The sequence below is a fragment of the Lonchura striata genome, chromosome Z (genome assembly GCF_050655825.1).
Source record: "Lonchura striata isolate lonStrDom1 chromosome Z, ASM5065582v1, whole genome shotgun sequence".
Lineage (NCBI taxonomy): Eukaryota > Metazoa > Chordata > Aves > Passeriformes > Estrildidae > Lonchura > Lonchura striata.
This window is the reverse complement of record NC_140740.1, coordinates 40,856,843-40,869,048: the sequence shown is the minus strand read 5'-3', so window position 1 is coordinate 40,869,048 and position 12,206 is coordinate 40,856,843. Positions and strand designations below refer to the sequence as shown.

The following is a 12,206-nucleotide window of genomic DNA, read 5'->3' as shown; positions in this document are numbered from 1 at the left end:
TAATCTTTCCCCAAACAGTTGGCAGTTTAAATTAACAAGCTCAGATTTTCCACATAAAGCACCATCACAAGTTTCCTGCATCAGACTATCCTCACATTACTCCTCCCAGTTGTTTCCCATCACAGGCAGTCTCAGATCTGATGTTTAGAGCAAGGGTTAGTCTGCTTTATATGGTGGCTTTGCTGTCTCCTTCATACCTTGACAATGAAATTACTACAGTACCTACCAGTGAAAATATTTTTGAATTTCAAGAAACAGCAAGAACATACATTTTTCCAAATTGTTCTTTTACAGAAAATATGAACATTATCAACATTAACATGGAAAACTAATATTCACGTTTGCTAAATCCTGGCAATTTCAGTAGCAACTCTAACTACAGTTGCTACACGCATTAAATATTTTTATTTTGACCCCAAAGCTATGCATCCTTTCCCCTCAGAACCTGGTTATCTCAGAGGTTTTGCAGCAGCACAGGCCGCTAACCCTGGGCATCCCATCAGATGCACTGGCTCCAGGTTTGGTTCAGAGCTGGTGCACAGCCCCCATACAGCAGCTTTCAACACCAGGTGTCTCAAGAGTGCCAGACTGAATATTCGGCACAGAACTCATCCCACCTTGTGGACTCACTGGGAAGTGTAACCCAGAATCATTCAGGGTTTGCTTTGAGTCATTTTAACAGAGCACAAATCCAGACTGTTATTGAACCAAGCTCATCTGACTGAAAAATGACTGGAACTCACTCATTTTCTAGCAGATTAAATTCCTTCTTCCATTTAACCACAACTACTTTCAGTTGGCACTGCAGATGGACAGACCCTGTATTAGCAGATATAGAAGGACACACCATTTCATCCAGCACTCTGCTTAATTAACCAGGGCTACCTAATTATATCAGCTCTACGACTCTAAATAAACTTTAATATAAGTAACAATAATAATAATAATCCAAAACTCCAGGTACATTCAGAAGCTCCAAGTTTCATACCTGGGGTACACTTGCTCCAGCCATTTGCTGATGGTTAACAGGATTTTCATTTCATTAGTAAGGGTTTGATCAGTGTTCAGGCATTGCAGCAGGTAGACGTAGAGTGTCAAGTAACTTCCTAAAGACAGGCACTCCTGCAGGAATTCTTCCATGGTTAGCTCAGGAACTTGGAGGGAAGCAAGTATAGGGCCCCAGCCTAACTCCTGGCAGTGAGGGGAATCTTTGAAGAAAGAAGGAAATAAAAAAAAGTAAGTGAGAAAGCAGCACTTGGTAAAACCTAAGAACCAGGACTACTAGTTCAGAGATTGTGGGCTGGTTGTTTTTCAGGTAATCAGCATGTCACGCAACTCTGATGGAGAGAACAGAAGAATTCCATTATCATAGGGCACCTCCTTGAGGTCAAGGTGAGATATTTACCCAGCATTCAGCCAGGACTAGAACTTGAACATTTTTGCAATGGAATTAAATGTATTTCCCTCAGGTGTACTGAAATCTTCCACACAGTGAAAGAAATAAAAATGTAGTTCCACAAGGATTACGTAAACAGAAAGAAGAAGAAAAAAAAAAAAAACACACACACCACACTTTCAGAGTATTACCAAACCAGACAGTTTTTTTCTTAAATTAGCCTACAGAACACTAGAGAAGGGGGAAAATGTCTTCAGCTCTCTTGGGGTGGCTTTTTTTTTTTAATAAAGTCCTCCACTTTAGCTGGAAAAATGGCAACACTACACAGAGCAAATCAGTTTTCACAGAGACAGGTATTAAGATATTAATGGATATTAGGATGGATATTAGGAGATGGATATCACACAATTAGGGCAGCTGCAAGACCACAGTCACAGAATCCCAGTATGGTTTGGATTGGAAGGGACATAAAAGACCATCTTATACTATCCCCTGCCATAGGCAGGGGACACTTTCCACTACCGCAGGTTGGTCCAAGCCCCAGCCCACCTGGCCTTGGACACTTCCAGGGAAGCCACAGCTTCTCTGGGAAATCTGTGGCAGGGCCTCCCCACCCTGAAAGGGAAGAATTTCTCTTTTGATGCCCAGTCTACCCTTGTGACACTGTGAAGCCATTTCCACATGGCAGAGAGGCTGGAACAAGGTCGTCTTTAATGACCCTTCCAAGCCAAACAAGTCGATTAATTCCAGACAATTTGTGTTCAGCAGCATCCCATGTCAGATTAAGCCCTTTTCTGACCCAGAGATAGGGCAACTGAGAGGGATTTTAAAAATTTTTATCCCTCTTTCAGTCTCATGAGAAGGGTAAGACAATATAGATGCTATAATTCACAATTATCTATTTTGAATTATCCAATTATCCATCAAAATCAGAAGCCATACTGTAATTATTCCCTAATTACAGAACATTATAAGTGTTTCTTGGTCTATCAGGTTTTGCCACGCCATGCTGTAAACGTCTTAATGCCAATCATCTAAAACTACCCCTCCTGGGTCCCACTACAATGCATCTTTCATAATTCTATTTCTCCAAAGTATGCAGTCTTATTTGCAAGGCCATCCTTCAAAACTTTTTTCTAGCTCCGTTTCTCTCTCAACAATGTCTATCCTATTCCATGGCATTTCTAAGTCAGCACTTCATATCTCAAAGTTTGCACACAGATGCACACTGTGTGGGCGTTCTGTCAGGCCCTGAGAACTCTCTACAAATCCATTTGCCGCAGTGCCAGGCCACCCAGAGGCTGTGAGACAGGCTCCTACCGTCGCTGAAATAGGAGGTGATGCAGGCCTCCGTGGTCTCGGCCATATGGCGCACAGAGGCCAGGCTGTGGCAGGCGGCCGTGAGGAGGGGCATGGCCAGCAGCCCCTGCACTCTGCTGTCAATCCACTTGCGCAGGCTGCTTCGCAGGGACTCGGCCATGGCGATGCTGGAATTGTTCAGCATCATCAGAGTCTCCGTGAACAGGCTGCTGAGGGCCAGGTGACGCGTCTGCAGATCCATGTCTGCAAAGCAGGAAGCAGAGAACCGTCTCACTGAAGAGACACAGGAACCCACATTCAGCTTCACCACTGGGCACTTTCTGGGAAAAGCCTCTTCCTCAGTACACACCCATGGGCCGGAAGAGACACAAACCCTCACAACCATTTCAGTGGAGTATAGTGAGACATGGATTTCACCTGAATGCATAGTTTGACAGAGGAACCTCAAGATGGTCCTAGTAATAAAAATGAGACCTAAATGATCTCACCACACAATCCAGGGTGTCTGGACGTGTTATACCACTACGGTACACCAGTATACCTCTTCAACACTGCCAAGTTTTCCTGGTTTTATAATTTAGAACCATTTCTGAGTCACAGAATCATAGAATATTAAGGGTTGGAAAGAAGTTTAAATATCATCTAGGGTTCAACCCTCCTGCCATAGGCAGGGACACTTCCACTAGATCATGTTGCTCAAGGCCTTTCCCAATGTGGCCTAGAGCACTGGGGTTGAGGCAACCCCAGCTTCCTTAGGCAACCTGTATCACTGTATCACTGTATCACCACCCTCACTGTAAGCTTTTATTCTTAATACCTAATATAATCTTCCCAATTTCAGTTTGTACCCATTGCTCCTAAACCCTCAGGACCAAGAGAATGGATTCGTGCCCTTCTTCCCTTTAAAAAAGAGGTAAATGACAAGTAAAATAAAAATTAGAAAAAACCCTGCACCACCAGATGACTAAGAAACTAATTGCTTAAGCTCCTGTATGTCAGCCAGTTTTACTCACAAACTTAACCCCTGTTTTTAATGTTGCTTCTGTCACTCTTGACAGCTCTGCAGGGCGAGATTAATATTTTTGCTTTGTGCTAATATACCACCTATGTATACATCACCAAAGCACCATGCCATGCTGCCCGTAAGGGAGACATGACACCAATGCAAGTAATTAAATCGTCACAGATGTTCATCAATCCACTCAGTGCAATAAAGGATTTTGAAAGCTTTAAAGTAATTTGCCATTTCCTCAACACAAACCTGGGGGATTAAAGATGACTATATCATCTAGCAACTTGGCCATTTCTTGTTCCAATACTGCAAGCGTTATCTTTCCACTTTGTTCTAAGGTGCTGAGGAACTGAACCACCTGGCGAATGTATACTCGGCACTTCAGTGTTGCATCCTATCAAACAAAATTAAAATCAATTAGGGACAAAAAAATTTTAAAAAAGAGAAATCACACTTAGAACTCTTTCCATATTTTGCAATATACACAAGCAGAACTTCACAAAAACCAAGAACAGTTCAAAACTAGTTTAACTCACAAGGTGGATGTGACTATCTGAAGATGTTCCAAAGCCTGCTGAGATTTTCAGTAGCTTCACAATCAGTTCAGCTCCAGCATCCTTAGCAAGGATAACAGAGGGAGGGTAGTGACTGTTGCAGTAGCTGATGATGCTTTCATAAGATGAAATGCCCACAAGCTGCCAAGGAAGGGAGCTGGTCTGTCCAAGAAGATTTATGAGTGGAGACTCCTGCAGATTTAAAGACATCAGTTTAAGCTGCACCTTCATTGCAGTTTTCAATTCATACTCACAGTACTCAATATTGGAAGGAAGCTCTGGCTTCAGAGAATTTGAAGGAGATGAAAACCCACAGAAATAGATGACCTTAGGGAGTCTGTCTGAAAAGTACTTCCTTATTCAAGCAGTAAGCTAACACAAATACTTTATTTCTAGCGCTTGTAGAACTGTATCAGCCTGTTACAGCAGCTCTAACAAGTCTGTGAAAAATTACTTGACATGTAAACATGTAAAGACAGCTAGAAAGATATGGAGACCCTTCAAGTTAACATCACTTCAGTACAAGTTTAAAACAGGCATTAAAATATTATTTGTGAAAATGCATTAATGTAAGTTCACAGGAGGAATTGTCTCACTCATTTTCTATTTAGTGAATCATCCACCAACCTTGGGACTCCTCATGTTGTTATTCTCCTAAGTACAACCCTGAACAGCATAGCAGCCTCACAGCTCACACATTCAATGCAAGTCAGCAGATGTAAAAGTCTCTCTGTCTACAGGCAGCTTCCCAGCTATTCTTAAACATCTGCAGTGAAAAAGAGCCCCCTGGACACAGAGAAACACCAAGTGGTATGGAGCTTTGTTAGAAGTTTAGACTAGATATCAGGTAAAGGTTCTTCCCCCAGAGAGTGCTGGGCATTGCCCAGGCTCCCCAGGGAATGGGCACAGCCCCGAGACTGCCAGAGCTCCAGGAGCCTTTGGACAGCACTACCACAGATGCCCAGGCTGGGATTGTTGGGGTGCCTGTGCAGGGACAGGAGCTGGACTGGATGATCACTTCCAGCTAAGGATATTCTATATCCTATTCTATGTTTCCACAGGTTTTAGAATGAACAAATACTGGAATTGTGGTGACAATCCAGAACTAACCCAAATTACACTACTTCTACAGAAATGTGACACTGGTACAAGTACTACTCAGGTTGCTCATGTCCTGGAACACAGGGCTGAGAAAGTCTGAGATTTAGATCAAGGTGTCACTGGGAGGCAAAAACCTCCTGACAGTGGGTCAGTTTAACTGCTGGAGGGAAGGAGGGAATTCCTGAGGCTGACTCAAGATTGTGCAAACAGCTATCTTCTGAAGCTTGAGAAGTTTCTGAAAAGCAAACACATTCAAGGTCAAAGCATGTGAACTCTGGTAATTTTCCTAAACTGAAATATAACAATGGTCAAAGGCTGTTGGTGACATCTTGGGGCAGCATCTTGTGCAGCATTCATTTCAGAGGAAATGGAGAGCAGAAGATTCTGCAAGTGGAAGAAAGCTGACAGATGTGAAATGGGACTTCTTGAAGATGATCAAGACCCTCTGAAGACTCCTCCAGAAGCAATAAAATGGATTTAGTCACAACATCTTGTGTCCTTTCTAGTAAAGGATTACTTTTCTTTCAAGAGATGGGTATGAACCATCACAAAAATTACCTCTTCGCCTATAAGCTGTTCCTCCTTTGCCAACAGGACCATCATATACAGCAAACACACAATCATGCTGTGAGTCTGAGGGTGAGGGTTGGGATTCCAGGCATCAGAGAGGACACTGACCCAGTTTACTTCACATAAAACATAACCCAAGAACAAGAAACAACTCTTGGGGCTCCCTCTTTCAATCTAGGAACGAGAAAGGGAAAAAGACATGTGCATAAAATTATGTAAGACATAAGTACCTTTATACTTTTCAGTTCCTTAGCCAACTGTAAATCTACAGCAGCATTTTAGGTCAGCAGAGGAGTAGACAAATGTCTTTTCTCTATTATTTCATTCTCTCTCTTGCAGCTTTACCTTGTCTCAGACAACTTGAAGTGAGAACAACATGGCAAACAATGCCAAAAATACCAAATCTAACTAAAAATATTACATACATATCAATAAAGAGGGAGCTGTACAGCTCCCCTCAACTTTGTCTACAACTGAAAAGCACTCCTTCATAAAAATCCATCACAAATTGAGCAGCTGTGAATGCTAAAAACAAACTTTAAAAGCCTACTTGTTAATGGAACTGTCTCCTGCTCTCCAGCTATTTTCAAGGGCAGCACTGACTAGGAACTTAATTCAACAGATGCCAGAAACTCACTTTAAAGAACTCTTCCATAAGCATCTGGTCTGGATGCATTTCCTTCCATGGAAGCCTCCTGAACTCAGTGTGGAAAGCATAGAGAATAAACTCTGGCATTTTGGGGGCTGTGCAACACTCACAGTAATACATTAGGTGTAACCAGAGAGCCCCATGGTGGCTTGGCAACAGCTTTTCTAGAATCAAAGAAAATGGCTGAATTAACAACAGAAAAAAAATCAGATAAATATTGATTTCAGAAGGAAGTCTATTTTTGAAGATTAAAAACCTGTAAATTACACTCAAAAAAAAAAAAAAAAAAAAAGCACACTAAAGTATTTTTTCCTCCAAATCAACAAGTGGGGAGGCTTAGGATTTCATGCTCACCTTTGAAGCTCTCATGCAAAAACTTGATGCAATCTGCAAAAAGACAGACCATGGTGGAGGCTACAGGAGTGTCACTCTCCAGCCAAGGGTAGCAAGGCTGGCTGCTGAAAAGAAGCACAACCCCAATTTCAGTGTTCAGTTACCTGAGCATAAGTATTTGCAATTTAAATACTCTAAAGCAGTGAAGTACAGGTATCAGCAGTCCTTCCAATTTCAGCTTTTTGGGACCCTCCTCTTCTTCCTTAGAAGAGCTGCATTGTTCACTACCCTACTGAAGATCCACTGAGTAACCAGAAATTACTTGTTTGTTTTGATATTTCATAACAGAATTGAAACAACATTTTCTCAATTACATTATTCACCAACTGCAAACAACCTTCTAACTTCAGTGCTGAAGGCTGCACTCAAACTCCAAAAGCTTTTAATTTTAAAAGAAAACAAAATTTAAATGCGTAGAAGCATAAGTAACTTTTCATGTGAAGACAGAGGTACACAAGGCAATAAATCACCACAGCAGCCTAAAGTTTCTTTACATACCACTGGTATTTGGGGTTGATTTGTTTGGCTTTTTTGTTTTCTTTTAAACAGGCATTATAGATATAATGGAAGCTAAAAAAATGGGAATTCGGAATTCAAGTTTTAGTGTTTTTAAAACTGAGTGAAACCCTTCAATTAATCAAGCCTTGTTCACATTATTATAAGATCTTTCTCATATCTAAAATAGTTATTCTATCCAAAACTTGGAAAACTTTATACAGGTCATGAATTAATTCTGTAATTATTAAGGAAATTACAAAGTGAGAGCTATTTAAATGGAAGGCAAGAGAGTCACAAATTATTAAAAACCAGGTAATAATGAAAGCCATTCTTACAGGACTAAAGTCTCTACTTTAGCAAAAATTCATTTAATTTTAAAGTGCAACATATACCTTGAATCTTCCTTCTCCAACACCAGTATCCATGGTTTAAAGAGTCCAGCAATGACTGAGTACAAGGACTGTATTGCTAAAGGAAACAAAACATAGTTACTTTTTTTCTTCAAATCAAAAACAGTGAACATATTACACTTTCCTAAATTTGCATATAGTATCTTTTTTCATTCTAACATTCACAGAATTATAAAATAATAAAGGCTGGAAAATACCTCTAAGGTCATTGAGTCCAACCATTCAATCAGCCCTTTCTAGTCAAATAAAAATTTTTAAATACAATATGCTTAATAATAACTCAAGTTAACAAAAGGGCTGTTTTAACAACCATGACAGTACTTTGCATTGTTAAGATGTTTTACTAGTACAGCTTTAATAACACACCAGAGATTATGGGGGCAATAACAATTCACACTTTAAATCTGCACATATCAAAATGTGTTAATTAATATTTAAATTAAAATTAGTTAAAAAAAAGTAAAAAAAAAGTAAAAGCCAACGTTTTTCAAATTTAAATCATGCATGATGAAATCCAGTAGTGTCTCCTTCCAAACCTCTGCTCAGTGCAAAAGACTATTTTTCTTAAGAAAGTATAATCACTTCATAAAATAATTCTGAAGCAAGCTCAAATATTAAAAAAGCTTCCTCACAGCTTATGGCCATGGTCTGTACTTTAATATTATCATTACTTCTCAAATGCAAAGTAAGAAGATTTTACTGTATATTTAAGTGGCCCTTAACAGAGGGAATTAGAGAAATCAGGTCTGCTCCTATGTAATTTAAAGACACATTACCTGCTAAAATTCTGCTACTGCCAACAGGCTCTTGGGCTAAATTAGCAACTTCAGTGTCAATCAGTTGTTTAATGAGATACTCCAGGAATGTCTTCACTTCAGCCACATAAGGAGTCCATTTTGAAAAGAGGCCAAAAGTCCTGAAGTCCACTGAGGACAGTCGGAGTTTGCAGAAGGATGTAGAAAGCCACTCTATTGTCTCTCTGACCTGTAAAAAGAGGAAGCTATTAACAGCTGCAGAAAGGCTGCACAGCAGTGTTATCTGTCACTGGAGGGCATCTATTTCACCTGAAAAACATAAATCAAAAGGCACCCACCTGTTCTATGGAGAGCAAAGTTTTTGCAGCATCCCTCATTACAGAACCTTCAACAGAATCACTTTTCTTGAAACTGCCCTGCTCAGCCACTGCTGAATCACACCTCAAAGCTTGAAGGGATGCCTTCCAACAGTCGGGGCTTAGAAGCTGCTCTGATGAGCCTTAGGAGAAAGAAGGGAATGCATTTGTGAAAGCCAGAAAGATGTTAGTCCCTTTCTCAAAAAAAGTAAAAAAATGTTGAAATTAGAGCTCCCTGCTACATGAAAAATTAGGTGAAGTGGGAGTTTGAAAGTCACAAGTTTAATGGTGAGAGATTATCTCTAGTTTGCAAATGTAATCAACAGTTATTTTTAGAATCTACATGTTTCTCTTCTTAGACAGCTTCCCAGGCACTTTGTACATCCCTGACTGCAAATACCCACTAACAGACAGCTGCTCCCTCAGCAGGTATGGTTTGACAAAGAGATGCACTTTAGTTCTTATTTGAGGGGCACATCAGAATATGGTGGCATCAAATGTCAACCAGGACATTTTTAGCAGATTTCAGCATCAGTTACACATCTTCCTAATTCCAGCTGTCCACCTTACACTGAAGGGTAATCAAAAACAAGGGTTCTGCATTACAGACCATGGCATAACTATCATTAATAGCTGCTTCCATTAACAGAAGACTCTCCTCCATCCTTCTCTTGTTACATGTACTGAAATATCTGTTGTCACTGATGTGTGTGCCTTGACCCACAGAAGAGCTACAATATGTCTAAAAAAACCACATTACATAGCAAGGCATGTAAAAATGCCCTAGGCAGAAACCTAAGGAAATGTAAATCATTCTGCAGTTTAACTCTACTGCACAGAGTTCGTATTTTTAAGCCAGAAGGGCTCTGCACAAGGGCTCAGGATGCATCACCTCAGAACTCACTTTGCACAAACAACCTTAAGAAATCACTGTAGTGGTCAGGGAACTGATACTGGAGAAGGTTAGTCCAATGCTTGCAGAAGATATTAAATGGCATCAAAATATCTTCTTCAGGTTCCAGGCCACATGCACTGAGAGCCAAATGAATGGACTCCAGGAGCTGGGTACGCTCTGAGAGAGGCGGCTTGGCCATACTCAACCACTGGGTCAGGTCAAACTACAACAGAGCACAGGGAGCATTTGTGATTAAACAGACACAACACCTTTAGCAGGAAGGAGAAGCCACCAGGGAAATTAAATCTTGACATTTTTATGAATCTAAGAAAAACCTCATGAATTTGCATCTTGTAAGCCCAAACTCCAAACCTCACCCTCCAAAGGCTATGATTTAGCATACTGCAGAAGTCTCCAGATCTGTGGAACAGCCCTTGGGCAAGGGGCTCAGATTCAAAGATGTGTCTCATGTTTCCACTCAAGCATTAAACTGGACTGATGCCCACAGTCCCTACATTTTCAGGTGGAGGAGCAAAGCTTTTGTAGCCCTTGAGCACGTGCTCGGACCTTGGTCAGCAGGGACAACACTGGCCACTGCCACCATGGATAGCTTGAAGTCCTGCCCAGGACAGACTGCTTGCTGCTTCCAGCTGTCTCCCTGTAACTGAAGAGGAGAATCAGAGCAGTATCAAAGGCCATGAGTTACACAAATTTCTCCACTGGCAGTATCAATAGTAACAGGAGATGTGCAAATCACATCTTGCTATTACCTTACTGTTTTAAGACAGGCAGGAAGGATACAGGTGCCAAACAGACACTAGCCCAAATTTTTTTTGATTGTTAGATACCTGGCATTCACTGGCTATTGTAATGAATACCTTTGCAGAGACACCAGGCAGAAGAAATCAAGAGATGGTTTTAATTTCAGCAGTAAGCCTTGGGAAGCACGTAAGTGATACTATCTGGGCTAGAAAAGGCTTCTTGAGCTATTTGCTTTTGACTCCAGCCCCTCTTGAGCTTAAATGTAACACCATTCAGTATAACCAACACAGCTCTACAGAGCCTGTTAATGCTATTTTTCAAGTACCAGATTTGCACCTCTTTCCTCTTTAGCTTAAGGACATGGTCTTTAGGCAAAGAACACCCAAAGACCAGACTTCACCTTTGTCAGCAGCATGAAGACAACATCGCTGTTATCTTCACTCAGAAAGGCCACAACTTTTTTGTATAAGGTCACAAATTCACTGGGAGAGGCTCCAGGAGTGAAGTAAGGAGAAAGGAGAGTACAGAGCCTCCGATTCTGTAGGATTGTCTGGAGCAGATGTTTGCACTCTGATTTGGTCCCACTGATGAACACCTGAGAGAAGAGGGAATGGTAGAAAAAATAACACCCATATATCAGTCAACTGTAAAATACACCTCTTAAGCTTGTTGTTGAGACACCCACAGTTTTGGTCCTTTTATAAAAAGGGAAGTTTTTCTCAAAAACAAGAGACTGAAATTGTAAGATTAACATCAACTAAATGCTGTTATTCCACAAGCTATAACACAGAACAAACATGTCTTCCTAGCTCACTTTAGACAAACATTTGTGATAGCATATGTTGTCTAAAAATACTCAGAAATATCACTTTTTCTGATGGAATAGCATAAGAAAATGAATACTGATTTAACCAGCCCTGCTTCATAATAGGACAACAGAATTACAGCTGTGAAGAACTTCTCAGTATTTCAGCTGTTAGAGGTGCTCAAGGACAGCTGCACATTGAAATAAGGTGCATCTAAGATAAAAGTAAGTATCTGGACCCAAAGCAGAGGCTAATGATTTTTCTCAGAGGACAAACAGAGCAACCATTACCACCACCACCACACATTTGTCTTCTCTACCAGGAAACTTCTGACATAACTCACTACACAGAGAACACTGCAAAGCTGCAGAAGAAAGGTGTCTAAATACAGAGGCTGACAAAATGTGCATCAAACAGAAAGCGACAGGTAAAAGAAAGTCTATGCTGAAACACACTTTTTTAAACAGAAAGTATCCAAACCTTAGTTACCTGTCCAAAACTCCACCATTTAACTAACACAATGACAATTAATTAACACTAAGCAGAGGCACCTCAGAGCAACAGTTTTTATTTTGCTTAAATGCAAGCTTCACCTCTCCTAAAGACTTTACATTACACAATTAATGGAAAACAAAATGGGATAGAAGCTTAGAAATTAACTTTAAGGCTTGTAACTTGTTTAGGACCACATCCCCCACCCCATTAACAGCAGTGAAGTTGGAATAAGCA

The 12,206-nt window shown here is 40.6% G+C and overlaps 1 protein-coding gene across 7 annotated transcripts in view; it reads right to left on the bottom strand.

The window, feature by feature from the left end:
• The window catches only part of EPG5 (ectopic P-granules 5 autophagy tethering factor), a 56,542-nt gene that overhangs the window by 4,987 nt on the left and 39,349 nt on the right, over positions 1-12,206 (bottom strand). For 6 of the 7 annotated variants that reach the window (XM_077790117.2, XM_085567557.1, XM_085567553.1 and 3 more), the window contains 12 exons: positions 11,072-11,266; positions 9,919-10,132; positions 8,997-9,157; positions 8,680-8,887; positions 7,886-7,961; positions 6,957-7,060; positions 6,591-6,766; positions 5,942-6,127; positions 4,265-4,474; positions 3,978-4,122; positions 2,717-2,959; positions 989-1,208 (listed from right to left, as the gene is read on the bottom strand). In XM_077790117.2, the coding sequence (XP_077646243.2) occupies positions 989-1,208; positions 2,717-2,959; positions 3,978-4,122; positions 4,265-4,474; positions 5,942-6,127; positions 6,591-6,766; positions 6,957-7,060; positions 7,886-7,961; positions 8,680-8,887; positions 8,997-9,157; positions 9,919-10,132; positions 11,072-11,266 (2,138 nt within the window). The remainder of the gene's footprint in view (positions 1-988; positions 1,209-2,716; positions 2,960-3,977; positions 4,123-4,264; positions 4,475-5,941; positions 6,128-6,590; positions 6,767-6,956; positions 7,061-7,885; positions 7,962-8,679; positions 8,888-8,996; positions 9,158-9,918; positions 10,133-11,071; positions 11,267-12,206) is intronic. The other variant, XM_085567555.1, reaches the window with a different exon arrangement.